At 48.3% G+C, this 28,000-nt stretch overlaps 1 protein-coding gene across 4 annotated transcripts in view; it reads right to left on the reverse strand.

Moving 5' to 3' along the window:
• The window catches only part of PHC2 (polyhomeotic homolog 2), a 54,098-nt gene extending 29,080 nt beyond the window's left edge, over positions 1–25,018 (reverse strand). Inside the window, exons 1-9 of one of the 4 annotated variants that reach the window (XM_023507763.1) lie at positions 24,845–25,018; positions 22,102–22,260; positions 20,708–20,785; positions 20,109–20,273; positions 18,189–18,341; positions 16,777–17,089; positions 14,342–14,410; positions 3,322–3,710; positions 2,891–3,056 (exon numbers count right to left, since the gene is read on the reverse strand). In XM_023507763.1, the coding sequence (XP_023363531.1) occupies positions 2,891–3,056; positions 3,322–3,710; positions 14,342–14,410; positions 16,777–17,089; positions 18,189–18,341; positions 20,109–20,273; positions 20,708–20,785; positions 22,102–22,260; positions 24,845–25,018 (1,666 nt within the window). The remainder of the gene's footprint in view (positions 1–2,890; positions 3,057–3,321; positions 3,711–14,341; positions 14,411–16,776; positions 17,090–18,188; positions 18,342–20,108; positions 20,274–20,707; positions 20,786–22,101; positions 22,261–24,844) is intronic. The other 3 variants (XM_012812393.2, XM_003801267.2, XM_003801268.2) reach the window with 3 other exon arrangements.
• Positions 25,019–28,000: the final 2,982 nt, after the last annotated feature.

Here is a 28,000-nt window from a genome sequence, read left to right on the forward strand (position 1 = left end):
TTAGGTGTATGTGGCTGGCGCCTTAGCCACTGAGCCACAGGTGCTGAGCCAGTGCATATAATTTTTATGTGTCACAAAATAGTATTCTTTTGATTTTTTTTAAATTAAATGTAAAAATGATTATTAGTTTATAGGTTGTACAAACACTGGCAATGTGATGGTTTGGGTCCATGGGCTATAGTTTGCCAACCCCTGCCCTAAAACTATGTCACTTCGTCCCGGAAATCTATCTTGATACTCTTTAATTGGCAGTAACTTTTCCCTCTTCCCAGCTTCTAAAGCATTTATCTAAAATCCATCTATGGCATTTATCGCATTTTAGTTTTTGTTATAATTTTTTTCCTGTTTAATTTTTCATCTTTTCCAGCAGAACTTAAGCTCCTTAAAGGTAGAGTATAAACCTTCTCTCTCTATGTATTAGCTCCCATCCCAGGTTGCTTTGCGTGGAACACGCATTCAAACATACACAAATGGATCAATATTTAAGTCTTGGGTGGCTGACAGTTGTTTCCGCTGTGCAAAGCTTAATGCTCTCATGAGATAGGACCTCAAGAGCGGATGCCCAATTATGTGTATATGCACATATCACCTTGATTAGATTTCAGGAAGAGAGTTTTTAAGAGCTTTATGGAGGAGAAAGGTAAGCAAATGTCAGTTCATTTAGAAGTTGTTAGACAACAAATACTTGAACAAAAAATGTTGATTACCACCAACCTGGAAACATGGCATGAATCCTCAGTCAGGTTCTACAAATACTTCTATCAGCAAATTGGTAAAAGATGAAGAAAACATGCTATTTAATTTATAGGTGGCAAAGTTAAGCAGAGGAGTTAGTATAATAAATAACATAATTCAGATATGAAAGATTCCTGCCCCACCACTTATTCTTTCTGTGCCTCAGTTTTCTTACCTTTAAAATGGAGATAATAAAAGTTCCTACCTCAGAGGGTTATTGTCAGGGTTAAATGGGGGGAATATAACTATTACTATTTTTATGCTAGGCTGGAACTAGTGACTAAATTCACCAGACAACTGGTGAATCAGTTAAATAACTGATATCATTAATTATATCTTGGTTCGAGTTATACATTTTATAAGTTTGAGACTGAGGAGACCTAGCATGATAGCAGTTTCATGCTATCATAAAGAAATCTCAGAAATCAAAGCAAAACTGACCCTCTGGAATTCAAGTGATTGTCCATGAACCAACAGCATCATTGCCCTGGGGGCAGAGGCATTAATGCAGGGCCTAGGTGCACTGCCCTGATGAAGGTTCTAAGGCAGGTTACTATACGAGGAGCCAGAATCCAGGTGCTGCCCTTTAATACCTGTGTGACCTGGAGTCCCTTCCAGCTTTTGTTTCCTCTTCTGAATAATACTTATCAGAAGATACTTACTGAGATAATACTTATCTCTCAGGAGTGTCATGAATGAATAAAGGACTTAGGCACATAGCAGGTGTTCAGTGAATTTACTTCCTCCCTACTACACCACGTGGGTCTAGGAAACAGTCCTGCCCCTTAAACAGGCTTGTAGAGACTAGTGGCTTTTTATATTTGAAATTAATGCGCTTAATTTGGGCAATCACACGCTAAGAAAATTAATGAAAAGGTATAATGTGGCTAGATACGCATGACCAGGATGGTGGGGATGGAGGTCTTGACATACCATAGGTAGAAAATGCAAACAAGTCTCAGATATTTAGCCTGATTGGGAGGGAGAAGTAAGAGACGTGGCAACTGTGTGTAAACACTACATGAGATGGACTGTCACAATTCACAAGACAGAATAATGATGGCAAGTTCCAGGACAGCAGGTTCGGGCTTAATTTGAAGAGCAACCTTCTGCTAATTAGAGCAATTCTACAGCGGAATGGGCTGCTTTTCAAAATGAGGACTGTTTATCACTGCATATGTGCAAAGAGAGAATGGATGACCTCCTTTCTGTCTTTTAATTTTTCTGGTATTCTGTCTTCATATTCTTTTGCTTTCCTTTCCCTTGATTCTATCCCCTAGTCCTTGTAGAATAAATTGTAACCTTTTTGCCCTTCTTTGTTCCAAAGTATTTTACTTTTCATTTTCCTTCCATTCCCAAACTCTTTTTCTCCCGGTTCTCTCCACCCCCATGCCCGGCATGCACTTAGCATAGTGACTGGAACTGCCTCCCTGCCTTGTAGGCAGTCCACAGCGCAGAATGTCACTGAGATCTAGGTCAAGATTGCTGTGCAAACTGGCAGAGAGGGAAAGGAGAGCAAATGCATCTCTGCAGAAGGCAGAGGTACTGCTGGGACTCTCCCATCAGGGTGAAGGGATCCAGCTGAGTCTCATGAATCCCCAGCCATGGAGAAGTCCACTTGTAATGGAGCCCTCACACACAGATGGGGATTGCAGAGCTGAGCATAGTTCCTGCAAAGATGCTGTCTGTAAGCTGAACTCATGCTGAATCCCCTTCAAGCTCCCCCTAGGCATTTCCCTTTTATTTGTGATATAGTAGTCATCTTGCTGTATTTCCAATTTCAAAAACTCTCTCTCATACTAAAGGAAGCAGAGACTTGTGACAACTGGACACCTGTCTCAGCTCTCAGCTTGGCACATGTATGTGGAGATACATCTGACACCAGTGACAGGTAGGCCTTCCAGTCTGGTTCTAGAACTTTCAACTCTCCTTTTCCTCCTTTCCCCTTTTTCTCTCTTATCTCCTGGGTTCCCTTTTTGTGTCCTTGATCCCTTGCCTCCCTTCTTCCTCTGCTTCCAACCACTCAGCAGCCTTGATGCCTCCTTGGGTTTGCAGTAGTTTACCCTCCCATTCTACATGCCCAAGTGAAACGTGCCAGGGATGGCAGGTAAGGTCGACTTCCTCCCTGCCCTAAGTGCCCTACTATGCTTCATACCGTGAGCTGGGGACTGCTGGATGTTGGGGTTCTTGGGTACAGGCAGGCCAGTGGGCATGGCAGTGACAATGGCTTGATGATGTGGTGATGGGCCAGACCGAGTCTCAGGCACACTCTTCTCACCAGGTGCCACTTCCTTCCAGTCATCAGGGGTGCACTGCGGGGGCTATAAGAGACAGGATAGAGAGAAGATCTTCTCATAAATCACTTCTATATTTTTGGATGCTTCCCCTCTTCCCATAGATGGTAGCAGGCAAGGATTTTAAGATTCAGTCACCCCCAAATTAGGGAGAGCCCTCTTCTTTCTTGGAACACCCAGTGATGACTTCAACACTCAGCCTATTAGGAAACATAGCTCAGGAAGGCCTGTGGGATTGCTTGAGCTGTGGCCTCCCCATTTGCTCCCTGGACCTTGGAATCAGCTTACTCACCACTGGGGAAGCAGGCTGTAGCTGCAAGATGACAGCTGATGCGTGCTGGAACCTGCGTGGAGGGGTGTGGGATACACCCTCAGGGTGTCCATTCTGAGGCCCAGGGTCTGGTGTAGGAGCGTGACCCTGCTGACTGCTGCCAGACTTGTGCAGATTGGCAGTGGGGCACTGCAGTGGCAGGGCAGGTGTGACTGGGCCAAGTGGCATGGCATGGGCTTCTGAGCCGGGCTGCAGGGCCACGCTGGGAGAGACTGAGGCGAGCTGGGGCTGGGACTGGGCTTGGAGCACAGGCCGAGATTGCTGCGGCTGCGGCTGGATCACAAACTGGGGCTGCAGGTGCTTTGATGATGGCTGTGGCAGGAGCTGGTGTGGCTGCAGTTGAGCATAGGCTGAAGGGGGAAAGGCCAGGTTAGACAGCGTGGCTGCACCTCACCTTCTGCTGTGTCTGCCAACTCTGCTCCTCCCACATCAAATAAAAATGCCCCCCCAAACTCAAGGTCCCTTGCTTTTGCTCCCTTCATCTTTCACCTAGAGCCACGGCCCAGCACCCTCTTCTTGCTTCCTTCCTGTGCTGAGACACTGGGCTCTATGGGCTTTCCCTCAAAGCTCATGTCCTCTGTGAAGGCCTCTGGGACCATTCCAGCCATTCAGAGCACCACTGGTGTCTCTGTGGTCCGTGTTCTCTGTCTCTTCTAGGCCCTTCCTGCACTGTTTCTCTGTGTGCCGTGCCTGTGGCCTCCCCTCTGAGCCCAGCTCTGCATGGCTGTTCCTCATCATCCTCGGGCTCTGTTTGGCCTTCTCCAGACAAAGCAGTCCTCAGGCCCTGGTATCAGGCAGACCAGGGCCAGACTTCTAGTTCCTTTTGTTATGTCCAGCAAGACCTCAGACTAGTTATTCTCTCAGCCTCAGATTCCTAACCTAAAAATACCTGGAAATAATAACCTGGAAATAATAGTTTCTGCCCAGAAACCGGTAAGGATAAAATAAGAAAAAACTGGGAGGAGGGAGGGAGATTGGTGGGGTCACCTCTATGGTTTATCTTACAAGGGTACAAGTGAATCTTTCTAAAAGCAGAATATGAACGTTTTAACTCAATAGCTAAGAGAATGACATGAAGGTTATGTTAACCAGTTTGATGAGAGTATTTCAAAATGTGTATGAAAACAGCACACTGTACCCCATGATTACATTAATGTACACAGTTATGCTATAAGAAATAAATAAAAAAAAAAAACCGGGGAATAAAATGAGCACTTTGAGAGGCTGATGATGGAGGATGGGTTGAGGCCAAGAGCTCAAGACCAGCCTAAGCAACATAGCGAGATGTCATCTCTACAAAAGAAAATGAGCCAGGTGTGGTGGCACATGCCTGCAATCCCAGCTACTTAGGAGGTTGAGGTGGAAGGATGGCTTGAGCCCAGGAGTTCAAGGCTGTGATGAACTATGATTGGACTTCACATTCCAGCCTGGGCAACAAAACAAAACCCTGTCTCTAAAAAATGAAATAAAATATGAGTGAGCGGGGAGGGGGCGAGGAGGGAGGAGGATGGGGAGTCACGGCGTATGGCACACGTCTGGAGGGTGGGATACAATTATAAGAGGGGCTTTACCTAACAAATGCAATCATTGTAACCTAACTCTTTGTACACTCAATGAATCCCAAACAATAATAATAATAATAATAAAAAACCAAAATAAAATGAGAAAAAAGACAGAATGTGCATAGCACAGTGCCTGGCACACAGTCGAGCTCAGTCATTTGTAGATACAATTATAAATGTTATTTCAGTCTTGCTTTAGGTTTTCAAAGTATCCTGGGTTTACTTCTATTATAACAAGGCTTATCAAGGTAGGTTATAATCGTTTCTTATCTGTCTTCCCTTCCAGACCGTGAACCCCACTGCGGTCAGACTCTATCGTGTATCTCTTTATCCAGAACCTAAGTGCCTGACAGTAGATGACTTTATTTATTTATAATTAGTAAATAAACTTATTGTTCTGATCTGGAATTTATTTCTCGTCATGTGTTGCTAGCTGCTGCTGCTGCTTCCATTTTAATCAGGGTAACTCTTTGAGGTGAGGATTCTTGTATTTTTTTAGCAATCCCTTCAGCACCTGGCTTGTGCCTTGCATCTGATAAGCTCTCAGAGGCTATCTTCATGCAGATCACTCTCTGTCTAGTGGAATCCAGGCTAGTTTAGGATGAGAGCAGCTCAGCTGAATCTGTCCTGCCCCAAAACTACCCTCCTCAAGAGCCAGCAGAAAGAGGCTGTGCTATGCGAGTGCACGGAGGGCCACAGCTGGAAGCTCGGAATGGATTCTTACAACCAAAGTCTCATAAACAGTAAAGATACAGGCAAATTCTGCATTCTGAGGTAACATTTTAAGAGAATCCTATGGTGCTATAGGTGCAAAGTAAGCAGATTTCAAACTGAGTTGAAGGTTTGATTTCAAACTGAGGTTAGGCCCCCTCTTTCTCAGATTTTTTTCTATTTACATGCAGCTTTCCAACTCTCTCTTCACAGCCCAACATGGAATTCCAAGCAGAATCCTAACAGGAGTGGGAAGGGGAGAAATGAGAGGTGTTACAAAAGAAAGACAAAAAGATCCCCGGTGACTTGGTGACTGCTGTTGCTATCAGCGACAGGGACTGTAGATGGCCCACGGGTCTTAGTCTGGCTGCCACTGGATGGTGGAACCCGGAAACCTGGGCACCAGTGTGGAGTGGAGGGAAGGATGCTGGGTTCGAGGTGATGGTAGAACCTTTGTGGAAATTGCCAGCAGGCATATGGTGATTAGAAATTGCCCCTGACCCCAGTCTAACCCTTGTCTCCTAATCTCACAGCAAATAGCTCGGAATTTAAGCAGGTAGAGATTGTTAATCAGGCAGACTTTACAATCAGGCATTCTTGAACAGACTGCTGATAAGACACCCAGAGACACTGCAGATGCCATGTGGTGACTTGTTAGGTAGGCTCCAGCAGGCACAGTGATCAGAGCAGGTAGGCCTTCTCGCTGAAACTACAAACCATTTTATCTCTTAATACAGAAGCATGGATTCCTGTACCTGGAACACAGAGTCATTCTAGAAACTGTTCATTTGCAGTGGGAGCTGGAACAGGCCAGGGACAGTAAGAGGTCTCATAGCTCTTGCTGGCTATGCGGCCCGAAACAAGGTGCTCTTCCTTCTCAGGGCTTCTGAGTTTTATTTGTGAAATAAGAGAGTTGTGCCAGATGGTCACACAAGTCTCTGCCAGCTCTATAATCTGATGGAGGTGGTTATAGTAGGAAAATAGTTTAAAATCAGGATTTACAAGGTAGAGAAAAGGTTAGTGAGGGAAAAGTTTCTAAAATACACAGCAGTGATTTTCAACTTAGGTGCTGCAAAAAATTTTTTAAAGATCATTAAGTTATTTTCAGAAGAAGTTCAAAGCAGAGTAAGTATATATTTTTTACTCTTTTTTAAAATCGATATAATTTAAGTGTACCACAAAAGGTTAACTATAGATTCAAATGTGCTGTGAGATTTAAAAAAATGTTAAAAAATACTGCTATAGAGCATACAAGGTATAGTGAGGGGCAAGACATATTTGTTTGACCAAATGTTAGGCGAGGGAGCTGCTGGCTGAGCTTCTGTTCCTGTGCTTTCTCTCCCAGCCCAGCCTCTCCCACCCACTGCTCTGCGCGTGGAAAGCGGAAGGCAGTCATTTTAGGACAAATGAAGCTGACATGCACCATGGCTGGAAATCAAACTCATAAGGCTTAAAGAAGTTATAGATCAAAGACCCCAAGGTAGTGGGGTGGGGGAGTATAAATCCTTAACCTTTTGAGGTTAATAAAAAGCAAAGACCATGACTTTACTCCAGCATTATCCTGGGTCAAAAAAATCCTTTTGCTTAGAGTATTGCAAGGACTTTCTAACTGGTCTTCCTGATTCCAGTTTCTTCTCGCTATAATTCATCTTGTAGATAGAATGCAAACAAATCTTCCTAGTGCACAGATCTTATCTCTGACCAAAACCCATCAGGGACTCTGTTTTGTCTATAGCAGTGGTTCTCCACCTTCCTAATGCCTCCTAATGCCGCGACCCTTTAATATAGTTCCTCATGTTGTGGTGACCCCCAACCATAAAATTATTTTCATTTATTTTCATGAAGTAGCAACAAAAATACTCTTATGGCTGGAGGTCACCATAACATGAGGAACTGTATTAAAGGGTTGCAGCATTAGGAAGGTTGAGAACCACTGCTCTAGAGTGCCACAAATCAAATCCCAGTTGTCATTCCCCACCCCTTCTAGCTGAGAGGCCTCCTCCCTTTCTCTAACTTGCCACCAAAGTTTCTAGGCTTTGAACTACCCTCAGAGAGGCAGGCACCAGCATCCAGGTGTGGGTTCTTAAATCAAAATGCCTGAGTTTGAATCCTCTGCTGCTTACCAGCTGTGTGACACTGGGTTAGTTCATTGACCTCTCTGTGTCATCATCTTTATTTTTTAATTTAATTTATTTATTTTGAGACAGAGTCTCACTATGTTGCCCTTGGTAGAGTGCCGTGGTGTCATAGCTCACAGCAACCTCAAAGTCTTGGGCTTAAGCAATTCTCTTGCCTTATCCTCCCAAGTAGCTGGGACTACAGGTGCCTGCCACAGCGCCTGGTTATTTTTTGTTGCAGTTGTCATTGTTGTTTAGCTGGCCTGGGCTAGATTCGAACCCGCCAGCCTTGGTGTATGTGGCTGGCGCTGTAACACTGTGCTGTGGGTGCTAAGCTTTGCCATCATCGTTAAAATGGGGGTAAGGACGATAGTTATCTCATAGTTCTTTCAGTAAATGACTCACATCATTTAGTAGGCAGAATGTATGTAATTCCTTTGTTTCTCCCCAAATATCTTGGATTTAGTAGATGCTCAATCAATATTGTTGAATGACTGAATGAAAGACAACATGGTAGAACTCCATTTGCGGGACTTATTTGTCCTATACAGTTGTTGTATGCAAGGCTTCAAGCAAGCAGGAGACAGCCCACTGTCCTAGAAATGAGCCCCACAGTCTGTGGGAACTGCAAGCACCCAGTCGCAGGCCTGCTCATGCACTTGTTGTCTAGCAGTGCTCTGTAACCGACTAGGGTTTGGCGCTACCTGGACTGTAGGGAAGAGGATGCCCATGGGAGAGAAATGGAATAGCTGTTTACTAACCGTTAGTATTTGAGATGTAGAAGTCAAGGGAAAATACAGTACTTTAAACCATTCATACACTCAACAAACATTTATTAAGCACCTATTGTAGACCAAGTACTACCTACACTTGGTGCTGGCTAAAACATGGTCCCTAGAACAGATTACAATCTAGCAAAAGAGAGAGATGGTAGATACTCTCAGCATAATTTAGTAAGAGTTATGATATGATATTAAGAACATAGAAAAGGGACAGCACCCGTACCTCAGTGGGTAGGGTGCTGGCCACATACACCAAGACCAGCAGGTTCGAGCCCAGCCCAGGCCAGTTAAAAAACGAAGGACAGCTATAGCAAAAAAGTGGGTGTTGTGGTGGCCGCCTATAGTCCCAGCTACTTGGGAGGCTGAGGCAAGAGAATCACTAAGCCCAAGAGTTTGAAGTTGCTGTGAGCTGTGAACGGCACTCTACTAAGGGCAACATAGACTCAGTTTCAAAAAAAAAAAATTACATAGAAAAGGGTATTCACCTTTAGAAAGAAAGCAGAGAACTTTTCTCAGAGGAAGTAAGTGTTTAGCACGATTCAGAAATGGGAAGATAACAAAAGGAACGGCATGCAGGAAGACTCAGGCATAAAATACTGTGGTGCATTCAGAGATCTACAGCCATCCAGTACACTTGGTGACCAGGGTGGCTAGGGAAGAGAAGTCAGTTTCATGGGTCTAAATTAGGCTATGGGGAACTTGAGGGGAGAGGATTTAATTTATCCTTTTGGGAGGTTGAGGTGAGATCCCTTGAACCCAAGAGTTCAAGGCCAGCCTGGACAACATGTTGAGACCCTGTCTCATAAAAATAAATTATGCTAGTACTTTCAAAAGGCTGCTCGTTTTGAAAGATGTCTTGTGTGATCAGACTTCGGGAAGTAACTGAGATTGAGGTGGACTGGAGAACAGAGCTTCACATAGACATAAATAGACAGGAAGCTCTTCTTTAAAAAATCTAAAACAACCACATGAACTTTCTGTGGTACATTCCCTCCAGGCTTAGGGTCAGAAGGAGTTTGAGGGACTGTAGAGTTAAGGGAAGTTTCCCTGTAAGAGGAAATTAGGTTATAAACACAGGATTGCCAATGGCAGGGGCACTCTCCTGTGGTGTATATATGCCTTAAAGTCTTTAGGCTGGCTCTGCAGCCCTCTTGCAAAACTCCTGAATACCCACTTTTAAAAGGATTCTTGGCTAAACAGCTTGGAGCATTAAAAAAGAAACTGGTATCTGCATCTCTGTCCCTACTCTGTCCCTGGCCGGGGATACAGTTCAGCATAAATGGTTAAAGGAAGGAGTTTCAGATCTGGGTTTGAATCTTGACTCTGCCACCTATAGGCTGTGCAATCTCAGACAAATTGCTGAACCTCTCTGGATCTCGACTTCCTGTTCTATCAGTGGTGATACATACCACATAGGGTAGCTGTTACGAAGAGGTTCGCTGCCTTTGCTCAATGCCTGGTGTCTAGCAGAAGCCCAGTAAATGATAACTGTTCTTAAAATACCATTTGTCATTGGTATGTTGCTTCAAACTTCTCAAAGGATTTTTATAATTTGAATCTTGTTTATTTGTAGTAATAAGCCAATGAGGCAAACAAGCAGTGTTTTTAGTTTACAAGCAAGAACTGAGAGAAGTTTCCAGTGACTCCTACAACGCCATAGGTTAAGGGAAATTTGACTTTGACAGGTGAGGCGTGGTGCTTTGCACGCATCAAATGCTCAAAGATGCACATGGCTGAGTGACACAAATCAGCACGCACAAATTACTACAGTAAGCCTGTATTTCTGTATTAGATGCAGGCTGTTGAGCGCTGTGGAGGTAATCGTGGAGGGATGGACAACAAAGAGGGATTGTTATGCCAGGAGGCAGGGAGGCAAGAGTTATATGACAGGCCAAGTAAGTCACAGGGATAAGGAATAAGGGAGAAGAGACAGAGCATATTTGCCTGGCCATAATGGAGGGTGTGCATGAAGAAGCCCTGAGCAATCTGAGTGGTGCAGAGGGCAATGTGGGGAAGGTCTTGAAGGTTCCATAGGAGTCTGTCTGCCAGAAGTGATTACCATGCTATTTAGTGAGCCTTAACTACAGACTAGATGTTCATTCCAGCAACCAAGTAGGACATAAAGACAGTGTGCAGGTTTTGAAACAAGTAGGAACGAATGCAGTCTCTGAGGAAGGTACTTCTAGTGGCAGGATTCTAGCCCTGGAGATCAGTGAATCCTTGCATGGTCAGCAGGCCTTGAGCAAGGCAGGGAGCCAGTGCAGAGGAAGTGTCAGCAGAACCTGGCGCCTAGCTGGTGATAAGCTGGGTGATGATGGAGGGTGGGACTAGGAGGGAGAGGGAACAAATGTCTGGCCCTAGTTTACTTTGTGCTGGTCCTTTCCCAGCCACTTCACTCATCCTTACAGCCTGTGGGAAATATAATCACCTCCATTTTATAGATGAGGAAATTGAGCTTTATAGAGATGAAATAACTTGATTATGGTCATTAAACTAATAAGTGATGAAACTGGGGCCTGAAATCAGGTTAGCTCTGAATCCCATGCTTTTCCCACTATGACACTCTGCCTTCCTGGCGAAGGAACGTGAACACAGAATAACTCTGTGAGCCAGGGGCGCAGGAAGACCCCCTGATTATGGACAGTGGTCCAGAAGCTGGGAAAGGGAACTGGGTTTTGATTTTTCGGTGTTTTGGTTTTTGTGTTGTTTTTGGATTCTCCAAATTAAAACAACAACAACAACAACAACAACAACAACAAACTTGCCTGCAGGTAGGGTGATACCCAAGTAGGAGTATCCAATAGACAGGGAGAAATCTGCTGGGAGAGGGGGTGAGGACGGGATGGACACAAATTGAGAGGTTGTCAGCAGACAGGGCAAAGGGGTCTGGAAGGTCTGAACAGACAAGCTCCTCGAGGAGTGAAACACCAAGGGGCACAGGGCTGAGTCTCTTGGAAGACCCACAGTAGTGGCAGTGGGGCAAGGGAGAAGGAGGAGGAACAGGTCCCCCCCCACACACACACAGATGGCCACGTGCGCACAAGGCCACTCTGGGCTTTGGTGCTTCCTAGCATCAGCTGAGCTAATCCTCCTTCTGTTCCATTTTTGAAACATACTCATTTTTCAAAGTACAACTCAAATTTCCACAACCCCTACCAGAATTTAAACTCTATTCCCCTCTGTAGCCCCCACAGTGCCCAGCACAATGCATGGCACAGAATATATATATATTTTTAGAGACAGAGTCTCACTCTATTGCCCTCTGTAAAGTACTATAGCATCACAGCTCACAGCAACCTCCAACTCTTGGGCTTAGGCGATTCTCTTGCCTCGGCAATGAGTAGCTGGGACTATAGGTGCCCGCCACAAGGCCCAGCTACTTTTTGTTGCAGTTTGGCTAGGGCCAGGTTCAAACCTGCCACCCTTGGTATCTGGGGCCAGTGCCCTACTCGGTGAGCCACAGGCGCCGCCCTGCATGGCACATAATTGGCATTAAAGGTATATTTGTTGTGCTGAACTGAACAATTTAAGATATTTGGGGATGACACGTAATCACTCTTTCCGAGCCATATCTTTTTCATCTGTGAAATGGAATAATCGCTGTTAGGATTAAGTGAGATATGTAGGTATTTGGTACAATTCATGGGACATGGTTGTTCATTAAATGGTAATTATTAATATTAGCCGGCAGCAACTAGGAAAACAGTGTAATAGAAGCCTAGGGTGATGAGTTTCAGGAAAGAAGATATGCCCAGTAATTCTCAGGCCCTTTGGGTGTTGCAGTCGGCTTCCTTTCCCTCTCTCGCTTCTCTCCCTCTCCTCTCTCTTTTCTCTCCCTTTCTCTCTTCTCTCTCTCCTTCTCTCCCTATCCTTCTCTTTTCTCTCCCACTCTCCCTTTCTTTCTTCTCTCCCTCTCCTTCTCTCTCCCTTTCTCTCTTCTCTCCCCGTCTCCCTTTCTCACATGCAGCCACACACATATGGTGAAGGATGCAAACTCCTCCACTTACGGATTCCCCCCCTTGAATCTAAGAAGAGTTTCTTAGTGATCTAATTTGGTCCTATCGTGGATAGTTGAAACAACCTTCCTGGCTGGTTCCATGATTTTAATATCAAAATTGCTGGGAATTTTTGTTGCCAGCTAGATACCAGGTCCACCTGTGGGCTTTAGTTTTTATTAGATTCTCTAAGTCAAAGTGGGTGGTTGTTTCGAAGGGAAATATGGTTCATCTGCTAGCATCAGCAGCATCAGCAGCAGCACATCGCCCAGGCTCTGGGAGAGAGAAGCCACTGCTCCCTGACACAAAATGCCCTCTGCAGCTCCATGGCAGGGCTTCCCCACAGAATGCTCTGCCTTCAGCTGAGACCTGAGGCGGGCTGAAGATCTAGAACAAAGCCCTGGCATCTGGAGGCTCCACTGGGTGAAAAGGACCCAGCATTTTCAATGACCCGACAGTTCCCTTTCATCATAGCATCCCCATCCCCGGTCAGCAACTTTCTCCTCACCTTTGGGCCTGAGTGTACCCCCAAAGCCTGGAGCTCATCCCCTGGCATGAGGTCTCCAAGAACAAGCCTCCTATCTAGAGCTGTGGCCCAGCTCCTTTAGGACTCAGCTTCCCTGGAGGCCAGGCCATGGGACCCTTGCTGCCTGCCCTTTTCTGCCCTCTGTTATTCAGTCCTCCTGTCACCAAGGGCAAAGCCAGACCTTTTGCCTTCTCCTCCAAAGACCAACCTCTTAGACTCTGCTCTCCGCCCCTTACTCCCCTCCCCCACCTGCTCCCCCCATCCCTTTTCTGGGCATAAGGGACCTTTTCTATTTGCAGAGCCTAAAGAAGCTGGTTGCCAAGGTGACAGGAGCCAGGAGCAGCAGGGAGCTTGCCCTGGGGGAGGGGCTTTGCCCCCAAACAGCTGTCAGTGGGAGCAGTCCCAGCTGGGACTGGAGGGTTTGCCTGCTCTGGGGGGAACAGCCCTCAGGAGAGCACATTCCTCTCTGCTCTACACCCCCCCCCCCAACAAGTCTCCACTGGTTACTTTCCCCAGGGGCATTTAGCCAGCCAGCTCAAAAAATGCTCCAATAACAAACAAAAAAATGCGCTGCATGCTCTCCCTCTGTCTCCCTCTCTCTCACAAACACACACACATGAACAAGCACAAGCACGCTCTTCTCTCCTGCTCCCCAATTCCTCGGTTCATTTGGTTCCTTCACAGTGGGTTGGCTGGGCAGGAGGCCAGAAGTCACCTCTGTCTGGGGAACTGCGGAGCCCAAGACAGGTGCTGCTCCAGGCTGCCCCCCATCAGGTCCTAAGAATGATTTCAGTCTTTTTTGTTCCAGAGGCCCCCGTAAGAGGATCTGCTGCTCCTAAATCTCCTCCAGCTGCCTACCAAGTGGGAGGTGGGGGGCGGGGGATGGAACCACAGGGCTCATAGAGAGGAAGGGGTGGGAGAGGAAGGAAGAATAGGACTGGACGGTGGGAGGCAGGAACAATGCAAGGCCTGCTGACTGTGTCTCTGGGGAGAGGGTCTTTGTGGGACTGCCGCTCACAGCTGCTCCATAGAAAGTTCTATGGAGCTGCTGATTTCTGTACTGCAATATAGCCATGTACTGCCAGTCTCAGGCCTAAGGATCTCAAGCTTGTAACTCACTGGCCTTTAAGTTTACATGGAATTCTTTAAGCTTTGGGGTCTGTAACAAGAAAGGCCAAGGAGGCCCCGAATTACTGTAAGAACTGGGAGGGGCAGTCCGGCTTGATGACTGAGAACACAGGACTCAACTAAGCCAGATATGGAGCTGGATACCCATTCTGCCACTTACTACTTAAGTGACTTTGAGTGACGTGTGTAGTAAGTGCGTGATGAGCCCTCAGAGCTTCAGTTTCCTCATCTGTAAATGGATAAAAACACCTACCTTCCAGGGTTCCTTCCCAGGTTTAGAAAAGGGCTATGCATGTCATCTAGCAGACTGGACATTCTGTAAGGGCCAGTCCCTTCTGTGTTCAGTTTTCTTGGGAATTCAGAGTTGCCTGATAGCCTTAGGAAGAACCCTACAAATGGTCTTTTTTTTTTTTGTACAATCCTTAGGATTTGGGGGACTGGCTTAGATTTAGAAAGAGGTTACATTTTGGCCTAAGCAGGAAAGGGGGTCTCAGGAAGTCCTGAGGCCTTGACATTGCTCTAGGGCATGCACACTGAATGAGAACCTTAGGAAATGCTCATTGAGGGGCCTTGCTCTAATCCAGACGGCTACCCACACACTGGAAGATCACCCAGTCTTCACTCCTCTGAGTATCATTTTCTTTTTCCACAAAAGGAAGAGGCTGGCCCAGTCTTTGGGGAAAGCAATGCCAGACAGTGAGAAACATCTGGAAGCCTAGGGCAGTGAGGCCTCTGCAGGGAGGCGCCTTCCTCAGCTCAGCAGTGACCACTGGAATGCAGCGTCTGACCCTATGTCCCTGGGGGATTTCTGAAGCCTCAGAAAGGTTAATAAAGGACTTCGACTGGGTTTTTTTCCAATTCTGAGTCATATGCCCTGCTTCCTCGGTCTGGAATGCCCTTCTCTACTTTGTCTATTGGGTAATTTGCTCATGTTTTAAGATTCTTGTGCCCCTTCCTCTGCGGGACAACATTTGTGACCTGTCCTGCCTGCAGTGAGTGGACCGTCTGTGCCCACAATGTACTTGGTACTTCGTCCTACAATAGAATTTATGAAATAAAACAGTCTTGCTTACATATCTGAAGCTCCTCTTTTGATTCCACATTCCCTTGGGTAAAAAAATTATATTTTGACCAAGATATATTAAGATATATTCTTTTTTTTTTTTTTGCAGGTTTTGGCTGGGGCTGGGTTTGAACCTGCCACCTCTGGCGTATGGGGCTGGTGCCCTACTCCTTTGAGCCACAGGTGCTACCCTTAAGATATATTCTTAAGGTCCAGTGCCCATAGCACAGTGGTTACAGTGCCAGCCACATACACCAAGGCTGGTGGGTTCGAACTGGCCCTGGTCCAGCTAAACAACGACAACTGCAACAATGACAACTGCAAAACAAAAAAAATAGCCAGGCGTTGTGGCGGGTGCCTGTAGTCCCAGCTGCTTGGGAGGGTGAGGCCAGAGAATCACTTAAGCCCAAGAGTTTGAGGTTGCTGGGAGTTGGGATGTCACAGCACTCTACTGAAGGTGACATAGTAAGACTCTGTCTCAAAAAAAAAAAAAAAAAGAAGATATATTCTTGAGATAAATGTTCTCTTTTCAAGAGAAAACTGTAGCTTAGATTGGATAGTAAAATGGTCTGGATGAGGAGAGAGTGTTGGTGGATGTCTCAGGGATGTGATCAGGGTGGCTCAGCTTTAATGTAAAGCTGTGTGGTCCACTACTATATTTATTTCCGTGGTGTAACAGCTTGGTCTTGTTCTCTAGACGGATTTAATTCTGGCTTCTAGGGCTCTTGCAGATTTTCCCATTAAAAAATGCCCACAATAGGCAGTGCTGGGAGTTTCAACAGGCAGGGAAGGGAGTCTAGCCAGGGAACACTGATTCATCCCTTCACAGAAGTTGCCTCACAAGTCATCTGCTGGATTTTTTTTTAATCTGTTAGATTTATTTCCAGGGATCTCCCTCCCTGGCAAGCCTTTCTTGGCTTCTTTCCTCAAGGCTAGACAGCTCCTCTGTCCTCCTGCACCGGTCAGAGCTTCCATGTATTACAGCACTTACCACAACCTACTGCACTGTACTTGTCCATCTCCTCAACTAGGGTGCGCCCTCCTTGTAGGGCAGGGCCCAAGTCTCATTTATCTCTGCACACTTAGAACTGGCAACATGATGGCCAATATTAATCAACAAGTATCTGCTGGATGATGAAAAAACAAACCTCCCACTTCCGCCATCTCCCTGTGTAGCTCCTACATGCTTCTGGGTAGCCCCTGTCCTTTTTGCTGAATCTTAGAGAATTTCAGAATACCGCCAACCTCCCACTTACTCAAGGTTATGAACTATGCTTGTGCAGGGCAAGATTCATCCCTGTGTCCATTGTGAAGGACTCATTTATCCCACCTGATCACTTCCTTCCTTAAGTTAGACTATAAGCATGAAACAGCATTGGGAGCTGATGAATACCTCAGGATGGGGACAGGGCAGAGAGACATGTGGCTGGTATCTTAGCAAGTCTATGGGAAGAAGGAATGCTTGAGAATTTCCTTCTGACCCACAATCTTGAGTTTTCTGAGCTAGGATTCCTTCTTCCTGGAGCCCTTACCTGGTGCAATGAGGGGGTGGGTAGCCACAGCAGGAACCGCCCGGCCGAGCCCAGCCCGGCCCTCCATGTTCCCTGGCACACTGCCGCTGCCATCTCCTTTCTTGAGTGGCTCCATCACACTGTCAGTTATGCCAGGCTTGGCACCTGCGGGGGAACCCTGAGCAGTGTTTCTGCCCTGTGATGGGGTAGGCAGAGGCTGGCTACTGCCAGGCGTGGGTTTCAGGGCCAAGCTGGGCAGGACAGGCTGAGTGGGGGGAGGGCCCGAGGCTGCTGCAGCTGGTGTCTGCTGTGTTCGGAGGGTCAAGTTCTGTACCTGGAAAAGAGGGGTCTATGGGAGTCCAGAGAATGTGGGTAGGAGCAATGCCCCAAAACACAACCAAGAGAGGGCAGAGTTAGGGATGGACCCAGGAGTGGCAGAGCAGGATAGTAGATTGTAAAATCAGAGAGAAAGGGAGAGAGAATGAGTTAGGCAGGTGGAGTTTCTAAGGAGGGCAAGGACGTTTGCTAGTGACTGGACCCATTAGCAGAAGACACTGACTTCTGAGAAAGGGCTGCTGCCTACTGAGCAAGCAAGGGCAGTGAGGCTAGGCCTCTCCCTCTTCCTGGGGCCTCCCTCTTTCCTCAAATTCTCAGGATCAGAAGCGTACCACTCAGTGGAGCATGGGCCTTCCCATGGTGAAAAAGTCCAGGGCAAAAGCAAAAGTTAATTGACCATCAGGGCCACAAGGCAAAGGATTATCTTGTCCTCCTTGTAAGCTTAACAGCCAGTGTGTTATTCACCCTGGTCCCTGGCGCCCTCTGCTGGACACACAGAGGCTGTGCTACCAAGCCCTTCAGGCTCTGGGGCTCCAAGATGCCATTCTGTGCCTGGGGTTGGAGAGGTGGGAGTGGGAGGGTGTTCTTTTCCCTGCTGTGCACAGAATCTTCACAGCCACTAGGGTCCTTGTGCTCCCAGCCTGAGGAGGGAACACGACTATGCTCTCTTTTCCATGCCATTTTTCCTGATCTTAGCAGTGCTAGCATGTGCAACCAGAGCGGGACTTGCACTCGCCAAGCAGCAACATGGAGGAAGTTACACTGGGGAGGGTGTGCGGCGTGCGCGTGCCTGGGGGTGGAGGGTAGCACTGACCACTCCTCACTGGCAATCATGCTGGCCCCAGCACGCTGCTCTCTGGTTCCTAAGCTATGTTTGAGTGAACAAAACAGGATGAAGAGGAGCAGATTCTGGCTGGACAGGAATGAAGGAGCCAGCCTGGGAGCGCTGGGATGTCCCATCTCCCACCTGCTTTCCTAGAAGGTCCCAGCCTCTCTAAAGATTCAGAGCTCCTCCAGGGCTTATGCCCATCCCAGCATCAGTCCCCCTCTACAGTGTTGCCCACCCCCCTGCCCTCCCACAAGCATGGAGTCCTCACCTGGGCGGGGGTGGGGGGCCGGGCGGGGGAGCCAGTGCCGAGCTCAGGCTGCACAGTAGCGACGGTGGCCGTGGGCGTGAAGATGAGCTGAGGGGACAAAGGAACAGTGCCGCCTAGGCTCCTAGCTACCTGCACCAGGTTACCTGGCTGGGCCTGGAATCACAGGAAACGAGGCGCCTTTTACCTGCCCAATGTGGGCTGAGCCGCAGGACAGGGCAGTTTAGCTCAAGAGCAGTTATGGGGAAGGCCAGGGGAGGAGACAGAGGGAGAGACCATCCTGACCCAGGCTGGGCAGTGGCGGGGGAGGGGGGTGTTGGGGAGAGAGCCCTCTGGGGTTGCACCAAAGCTGAGTTTCCTTCAGAACCCTCTCGGAGGAGCTCATCCTAGAGGGGACCAGGATGCCCAGGCCACCCTGAAGTTATTACCTTCTCAGCACTCTGGGAGCACAGAGACCTTGGGCTGAGACAGCTGCCCTAGGACCATTTTCAAGATCTAACCCCCTCTTAGACCCACGGCTGATCCAGAACAAGATCTCCCTCCACAGGGGATCAATTTGATGTATTCTTTTGGTCGTCTTCTAGTCCAGCGGTTCTCAACCTCTGGGTTGCGACCCACAGGAACTGTATTAAAGGGCTTTGGCATTAGGAAGGTTGAGAACCACTGTTCTAGTCAATTTAGATTGGGGGGCAGGGCTGGAGACATCAGTGGAGGAACTAGACTGTGCTGTGTCTGCGCCTCTGTTGCAGGGGTGTAGGTGCTCTCTGCAGACACCTTAACCTCCACATGAACTCTGCTCTGCATCAGGGTCGATTTGCTGGTATCCTGACAGGTGCTTTCCCTAGGGCTCTGCACAGACACACCTGCGCTTGTTCTCCTGCCCTGCTTTAGGGAGCCGGCAGGCAGGTGTCAGGACCCCAGCTAGGGCAACAGACAGTGAAGCGATGTGGCTGGGTAGTACCCTAGGGAGATGTCTATTTCATGCTGTGCATCTAAGAGGAGATTCCCTGGGAATGGGGACCTGCCTCCAGGATGAACTCAGAGCCAAGAGTAAAAGTACAGAAGACCAGAAAAGTCCCAGTGTCAAGTTCTGGCCACAAGGGCAAAGGGCAAACAGGACTGTATTATCTTCGGGAAGGTGTGTCAAGGGGTTATAGGGAGGAATCTTGGAGGAATGGGAGGTATGAGATCTAAGCCCACCATGGGCTTAACATTACTGCCTCCCTCCCTGGGAGTGTGCTTCTATTTTCTCAGGAAATTGCTCTAAATCCTAGGAATGCATAAGGTTCCTAAGGACCTCCATAGGGACAGGTGCAAAGGAGAGACTCTAGGTGTGCCTGTCCAGGGCTGGTGCTATCCTGAGAATGTTCTGCCCCAACAGGCCCACCTGCCTTGATCAGAATGGGGGCCCAGCTGGTAGGGCAGTAGAGTCAGCAGTGTGCCTTGAAGCTGGCTGTCCCTTCACACCAGGCCTACAATGTGCCTCTGACTCCCATGTTAGAGGCGGTCATTTCTTGTAAGGACTGTCATAGCAGGGGAAGATCCCACTTTTGTAGAGCACATGGACACCTATGTGTCTGCCTATTTTACATGTCTGAGGGTCCAGAACCATCTGGGCGTGCACCCTGTACTGTGCACTCCAAATTTTGAGAAGTAGTTTCTGATAAGTAGGGAACAATTCTTTTTCACTCTAGGGGGAGAAAAAAGCAGCATCAGGGGTGTCAGCCTAGAGCCCCACCCTCTTGAGTCAGTGAGCCTCCACCAAAGCTACCACTCAGCCCTCCAGGCCCCTTCTTTATCCCTCCCTGAATCTGTTGCCCCTGGCCCAAGTGCTACCTCCCCACCCCTCTCTAATCTCCCAGCGTCTCTGCCTCTGTCCCCCCACCCCCACCCCAAGCCGTGGCCCAGGTTGTGGGTACTCACCATCTGTGCCCTTAGATACATCTGTGCTTGGCTCGCAGTCAGGGCTGGGGACGATGTGTTGCCCAAGAGCACAGCCTGCTGGGCGATGCCTGAGGCTGCTGCAGAGTTGACGCTCTGAGCCCGGTTGAGGAGCTGGGCTGCTGCTGGGGAGGCGGCCAGGTTGATCTGGTGAGAGAGACGTGCAGTAGGAGACAGGAGGTTCTGGGCGGGGGTGGGGGGGTCTGTGTCCCTGTCATCTACGTCTTTCCTTCATTCGTTCCCTTCCTTCATTTACTCAGCCTCCCTTAGGACTCTCTGTGGTCCCTGAGCCTGGGCACTTCCCCAGTGTCTTGGTGCAGAGCTGCAGGGGGGGTCCAATGTTAAGGGAGCTGTGCTATCAATAGGGAGCCTTGACATCGGAAAGATGGCAGGGAGGTACTAATGTAAGGATTAGAAGAAGTATGCATTCTTTTTGTTCTGGCAAGGACAAGATTCCAGCCATGATTCAACATGGCTAAAGATTCACAACCGGGTCTGGGAACTCATGAGCATTCCAGACAAGGAGGAAGGAGCTGCTCCCCAAGCTGTGACCCTGCCTGCCGCTCCCCCATCCTACTCACCGAAGATGACTGGGCTGGGGCCTGTGCAGACACACTGCTGCCTGAAGTGCTCCCTTGTCTGTTGGCCACCAGGCTCGCCTAGAAAAGAGCAAACTCCTCTCACTAGAGTCTCAGACCACCCCAGTCATTCCTGGTCTCTCGTTTTCCGAAGGAGGCACTGCAGGCCAGCGGAGGGACAGCAGCCTCCTCCGTGTGACCTTGAGCAAGTGGCCTGGCTTCCTCTTTGGTAAGGTGAGCCCAATAACAGTAGCTCCCCTGGAGGACTGCCGGGAGGCCTGGCAAGGCAGAGCACCACTCTGAGCACTCTGTCCCTCTCACCACGGCCTTCAGCCTCACCGCCCGCCAGCCCCGGTCCACGGGCCCCAGGCTGAGAGTTTCCAGAGACTGTCTGGAACGTGCAAACTGCCCTTCTCCCCTGGCAAGCTGCTTCTCAGCCTTCAGATGTCAGCTTCAGTGTTACTCTAGCAGACGTGCCTTCCCTGACCACTGAGGCAGGGCTTCCTCTTTGTGCTTCAGTCACAACAATTGTTCTTTTCTTTTGTAGAGCTTATCACAACTGAGGTATTTAACTACTATGTTTCCCTGGCCATTTTGCTTCCTGTTTACTGGATGGCTCCTCATTATAAGCTCCAAGAAGTCAGGGTTCACCGTATACCCAGTACTTTATTTAACTTTGCATACAGTAGGTGCATAAAACATTTTGTTGAATGAATGAATGGGATGAATGAATGAATGAAGTATTCTTCTCAGCCAAGGAGGAGAGAGACCAACAACAGACAAACTAAACGGGCAATGCCCTGTGCTTGTGGATGCCTCCTTGGGATCCCTGGCCCATTTCTGGACATGCAGTGACACGGTGCAGTGACTCACTCCTGTAATCCTAGCACACTCTGGGAGGCTCAGGCGGGTGGAATGCTTCAGCTGAGGAGTTTGAGATCAGCCTGAGCAAGAATGAGAGACCCCATCTCTACTAAAAATAGAAAAAAAACTAGCCAGGCATTGTGGTGGGTACCTATAGTCACAGCTACTCGGGAGGCTGAGGCAAGAGCATCGCTTGAGCCCAGGAGTTTGAGGTTGCTGTGAGCTATGACGACACGGTGCTTTACCCAGGGCACAGAGCTCTGTCTAAAACAATCAAACAAACAAGCAAAAAAGCAAAGAAAGAGGCTCCCTGGTACTTCTTCCCTGGGGTGGGCGGGTGAGAACCCAGTGCTCCACTCCCTGGCTTTGAGCCCATGGGCTCTGCTCCTCAGCTGCCAACAGGAGGTAACAACCTCCCGGGGCTCCCGGAGGACTCAGAGAATGCATGTGGTGCTCTCAAGGCAGGGCCTGCTTGCTGTCTCACACTCACAACCATGACCACTGGCAGGAGAGTCGGGTCACCCCTGCCTCACCTGTTGAACAGCCGCCAGGCTGTGGAGCTGGGCACTGCTGAGGTGCTGCTGCTGGAGGGCCGCCGTCTGCAGCATGAGGTGCTGCTGCTGGGCTGCGTACATCTGCTGCAGGTACTGTGCTGCCGTGCCGGGCTGCCTGTGCAGGGCCTGCTGGATCACCTGCGGGGGGCGGGACGTGCTCAGCTGCTGCACACACACCCTTGGCAGTAGTGTCTGGTCCACCCAGCTCTCCCTAACTGCTCCGAAAAGGAGACCGGGGACCTGTGACCAGTGCAGTGACCGATCACCATTCTCTGGGGTGGGAGGACAGTGGTGTGCAGAGCTTTATCAAAGTCTGTCTAGCTCTCCCACAGCTCCCCTGGCACAGTCTGCTCTGTGTCAGCTGCCCCAGGGGAGGGTCTGCAGCACACACCTGCTGTAACCCACTCTGGGGCAGTAGCGGAGGCTTGAGGGACAGAAGTATCCTGTGCTGGGCTTGTAAGGTGCTCTTCTCCCTGTTAAGAGCACGCCCCACCCCTTGCCCTCTCACTCTTCAGCCTCAGAGGAAGGTGAAGCTCAACAAAGCAGAGAGGAGAAAGGGGTGGAAAGAAGAGCCAAGATAGACAAAGAGCCAAGTCCAAAACCAGCAGCGGCGGCCAAACTCACACTCAGGCATAGGCCACACCCTCCTGTGAAGATGGGGGTTCAAGGCAGACTTGGGGCTGCTCTCCAGGTTCTGCCCACAGCTTCCTGGAAGTCCCATCAGACTCTTACAAGAAGGTTGCCTTGGCCTTGCAGAGCAGGCCAATGGCACAGGGATGACACGTTTGTCTTTTATTCTTTCCCTCCCTCTCTTTTTCTCTCCATCACCCACTCTTTTTCCCTAGCCTGTGCTTGTTCCCTCTTCCTAATGGGGCTGGCTGAGCAGCTGTCTCTAGAAGTGACAAAAGTCTGCTCTTTGATCTTTCCTCCAACCCCCAGAAACAAAGAGCAGTGAATGCCTTTCTCTAGCCCTAAGATCCTCTGTCTTCTTCCCACGAGTCCCAGAGACATTTCTCTTCCCTTCTCGTACCTGCCACCCTTCTGCCATCTCTCCCAGCTGATGCCCTGCCCTGGCATCTGCCTACTTCCTTCCATTCGCTCTGTTGAATTCCCGGCCATAGTTTGTTTCTAACCGGGGGCCTTATTCTGGCAAGCAAGCCTGGTCAGAATCTCTCCAGCTTAGTGTGGTTTCTAGGGCTGGTGACTCTAGGACAAAACAACCTCTGGGCTCAGACTTGGAGTTTTATGAAAACAGGCTGACATCACAGATCCTCCATGAGCTCTGGTCCCCCCAGACATCCCCACCCCATCCCAGCTCTCCCACACGTTCTCCCCAGATTCATATCTCTTAAGTGCACTCTCCTTTCTGAGGTCCTCTTTCACATGAACTCCATTCTTTTTCTTTTCTGATTCTCCTGACTATTTGTCCTTACTCCCTTTACCTAGGTCTTTAGACCCCTGAAAGTGACCTCCCAGTGTCCATCTGGCAGTGGCTGATACACTGTGACTCCTGGAGTCCAGAATGTCAATGGGTAGAAACAGGAGGAGCCCCCAGTGGTTCTGCTCAGGCACAGAAGCCAACCTTGGGTTATTCCACTTGCTGGAGCAGAAACCCCAAATCCCTCTTGCCTAGAGCTGAGATGGGTGAGCACCTGCTCATGTCACTGCTGGAAATTAGAGCTAAAGAACTTGTGCACGAAGGGGCTGGGGTGGAACAGGACTCATAGTTTTACTAAGTATGAGATAGAAATAACTGGGCGTGGAAAGAGTCCAGAGTATCTGATGGTGCTTCTTTAACTGGAGTTTTCAGGCCCTCTCCCTGTTCTGTGGCTTCTCCTCTACTCCCTTTTCTAGGCCCAGGGCCAAAGCAGGATGAGGTTACCTTTCTAGTATATCCAAACTATAATAGCAAAGTTACTTAGAATAAATACTTTTTGGCTGCAGTGACTTTTTTTCCTGTATGTATTATCTGGAAACCTCAAACAGACATTGCCATGATTAAAAACATAGGTTTGGGGTGAGAGATTCAATTTTTTGTCTTTACCTGAATGACTCTGGACGAGCTATTACTTTCCCTGAGTCACAGTTTTCTCAATTACAGAACTGTAGCTAATAACACACATTCTCACAGCTGGAGGAGAAGAAGATAAATACGGTGCAGGGCACATAGCAGACAGCCACGGGTGGTCATGACTGCATTTTGGAACACTGTGTAATCATCTGGGAGGCCTCACGGATGACACTTTGCAAACTGCTGCTTTAGGGAAGAAGGTAAAAAGTTGCAAAGACAAAGGATTGTTTGGGGGTTCTTTTTTGGTTCTCGGTCTTTGAACAACTTAAGGATTTGTTCTTTGCAGGGCAATGGCCATTTGGGTTGTGACTGAGCGGCTCCCAGCCATTTTCTTCTGTTTGTTTTTCTGTCTTCCTTTTACATTTCCACACAGCTCACCTCCCCAACAGCCCTCTAGGCTCTGAACCATCAGGTAAGAAAGGAGTTTTTCTGATCTGCTAAGTAATTTCCCTCTCTCCAAACTTCCTTGATCGGACACATCTTGGATCACTTCTCCTCCTCTCTCTCTGCACAGATATATACCCACTCCGTTATGCCCCTTCTAGAGTTGTTCCATACCCAGGTTATTCTACCAGACCATGCCAACACCTCCTCCTGGCTATCCCTGAATATGATTAAGGAATACAATTCCTGGATCAATGAGAGTCTTACCTGCACGGTCTGCCGGTCAGGGATACCACTGTACACAGATATTTGGGGCCCAGTGGGGCGGCCACTCCCGCCACTGCTGCCATTGTTGCAGCCACTGCTGCTACTGGCCCCACTGGTATTGCTGGTGACACTGGCACTGCTAGATGTATGTGGGACCGGTAGCTCATTCTCCATGGCCTAGAGGCTGGCACAGTCAGGGCGCTCCGATGGCAGAAGAGCAGGCAGATGCTAGGAGGGAAGAGGCAGGAATGAAACGTTTAACAAACGCTTACCAGAGAACACTTACACAGCTTACCCTTTGTATTTGTGGGTTCCATATCTGCGGATTCAGCCAACCATAGATCTAAGATATCTGAAAAAGAATTACATCTGTACTGAACATATACAGACTTGTACTTGTCATTAGTCCCTAAAAAACATAGTATAACAACTATTTCCATAGCATTACCTTCTATTGGGCATTATAAGTAATCTAGAGATGATTTAAAGTATTTTGGAAAGGCCAGTGGGGTGGCTCACGCCTGTAATCCTAGTACTCTGGGATGCCGAGGCAGGTGGATTGCTTGAGCTCAGGAGTTTGAGACCACCCTGAGCAAGAGCGAGACCCCATCTCTATTAAAAAAAAATAGAAAAATTAGCCAGGTGTCACAGTGAGCATCTATAGCTACTTGGGAAGCTGAGGCAAGAGGATCACTTGAGCCCAAGAGTTTGAGGTTGCTGTGAGCTGTGATGATGCCTCAGCACTTTACCCAGGGCAACAGAGTGAGACTGTGTCTCAAATAATTAAACAAACAAACAAACAGATAAAAATCAAAATAAATAAAGTATTTAGGAGAATGTGCTTAGATTATATGAAAATGCTACCCCATTTTATATCAAGGATTTGAGCATCCATGAATCTTGGCATCTGCAGGGGCTCCTGGAACTGATCCCTATGGGTACCAAGTGACAACTGTACAGCAGATGGACACCTTTCCACACAGCCTGTATGGGGCCTCTGGTGAACTGAGGTCTTGAGACACACTTGCCTCCCGAGGTACAGGGCCAGGCTTGATTCACCAGGGGAGATTTGGGATCAGATCTGCCTGATTCTAAAGCCTCTGACCTGTTCGTGCTGCCTGAGGAGGTAAAGCTACCAAAGGCGGCAGATTTCCCATTCATTCTTGTTGGCAGTGATTGGAGGGCTCATCTCTTACCCTCCAACCCCTTCATCTTTGTGATGGGGAAACTGAACATCAGAGATCTTATTATCTGCCCATTTATACAGCCAGCTAGTGAAAGGATTAAATATCTACAGAGGCAGAATGAAAGAAACAGGCGAATATGGAGGAAATAAAATGAAGTGTCTGTTTTGTTTTCAAAGCCAGAGAGCTCGAGTACATTTGGAGTCTCAGTTTTGTCTCTTAATTACCTACTTACTGCGCGCTCTCAGAGTCTAATACTGATAGGGGACTACATCGAGCAACACGTTTAAAATCTCAGATTTTAGAACCAGGAAGACCTGGCTTCATCCTGGCTCTGCCACCTTCCAGCTGGGAAGTGCTGGCAAGTCACACTTGTCTAACCTTCTGTTTCTGAATCTGTCAGACGTGATAGTACATGGATTGCTGTGGGCAGGAAGTAAAACCATGACATGATGCCCTCAGCAGAGTGTCGCGTGCAGACTGAGTGCCCCGAAGCACTGGCTGCTGTTGTGGCCCGGTTCTCACTGTCCAGTGCCAAGAGATCAGGGCTCTCTCAAGACAGAACTGGCAGAGCCTCTTGAAACCGCCTGTCACCATGATTACAATGTGCTAGAAATTCCTTCAGGGACCATCCTAGGGTTCGAATGCAGAGCTGGAAACTGCACGGTCCCTTGAGGCTGTGTGCTTGGGAGTGGAGAGGGGCCAAGAAAGAAGGACAGGGCGCTTGGAGTGGCACACCAGGCCTGAGCTCGGTCTCCCCTCTTTTTCTTTCTTCATGCTATTCCTCAAATTCTCATTTCTACACATGAGCTTTTCCTTTCTCCATGTAAAAATATTTGTCATCCTATCATAGATAGCCCATCCTCTGCTTGCAGATGATACCAACTTAATCAACGGAGAAAATGTAATTTTTCACATGAATGAAAGTGCGAAGCACCAAAATAGTCAGTAAGGTCCTGTTGTCAGCTCCCCAGTGCTGCTTAGTTGGGGCTCTCCATTTCTTAGGCTGTCTTCTTCAGATAAGGGGAACTGAACCATGGGCTGAAAAGAATTAGGTGAAAAGACAGGGATATTGGGAGTCAAGCGAGCCAAGCCACCCCAGGTGGCAGGCAGCGAGCTGCTCAGGACTCCCAGGGCAGGGGAGCAGTCTTCCAGCTGCGCTCAGACCTGGGTCTTTAAGCAGTGATCTTTCCTAATGTTTGTGTTTGCTTTTACTGCCCTTGTTCATGAATTCCTTTTGTTCTGAACTGCCCTCACCCTGGCCTCACTATGGCTACCCACTTGTTAAGGATGCTTATGATAATGACGCCGCAGGAATCAATGAAATAGCCAAGTCAGCAAGTATTTCCTATGCCCGGCACTGTGGAAATCCACTTCACTTTATGTTCTGGGCTGGGTAGAAAGTGGTAGAAGGCACGATTCATGATCTTGCAGAAATTGAAAAACTAGTTGCAAAGATAGGGCTCAGATGAAATTTTAAGGATCATCTGGCAACAAATCAGGAAATAACAGCTCATTCAAATGGGGATACCCCATAGAATCCGAGGCTTCACCTCCTTTTCCCAGAGTGTTCCCTAGAACTGGGCTTCGGTTCTGGACCTTCATCCCACTCTGGGAAATCTTAACTGAAGTCTTATAAACATAAATAGGGGGAAAATTGGGCAGCTGATACAGCAAGTTAAGAAAACGGGATAAACCCCACCCTGGCTGGTCAGGCCTCAGCTCTATTTTTTGTTCATTTGCAGGGCAGACATTGAGGACAGTATATACTCAAACCTTGCGGAGAGAGAAAGTAAGACACAGTTCTAAAGAGAGCACGTCATTCCTTTATAGAAAAACTGCTTGGGCAAGGACAGCCACTGCCCCTGTGCAGGGGACAGAGCCTCTCAGCAGAGCAACCTGGGGATGTGGACACAGTGACTGCCCGTGTGCTCGCCCACCTGCCTCCTTCCTTCTGCAGGCAAGCCCACCT

Source organism: Otolemur garnettii, unplaced genomic scaffold (genome assembly GCF_000181295.1).
Source record: "Otolemur garnettii isolate 467f Iridium unplaced genomic scaffold, OtoGar3 scaffold00204, whole genome shotgun sequence".
Taxonomy (NCBI): domain Eukaryota; kingdom Metazoa; phylum Chordata; class Mammalia; order Primates; family Galagidae; genus Otolemur; species Otolemur garnettii.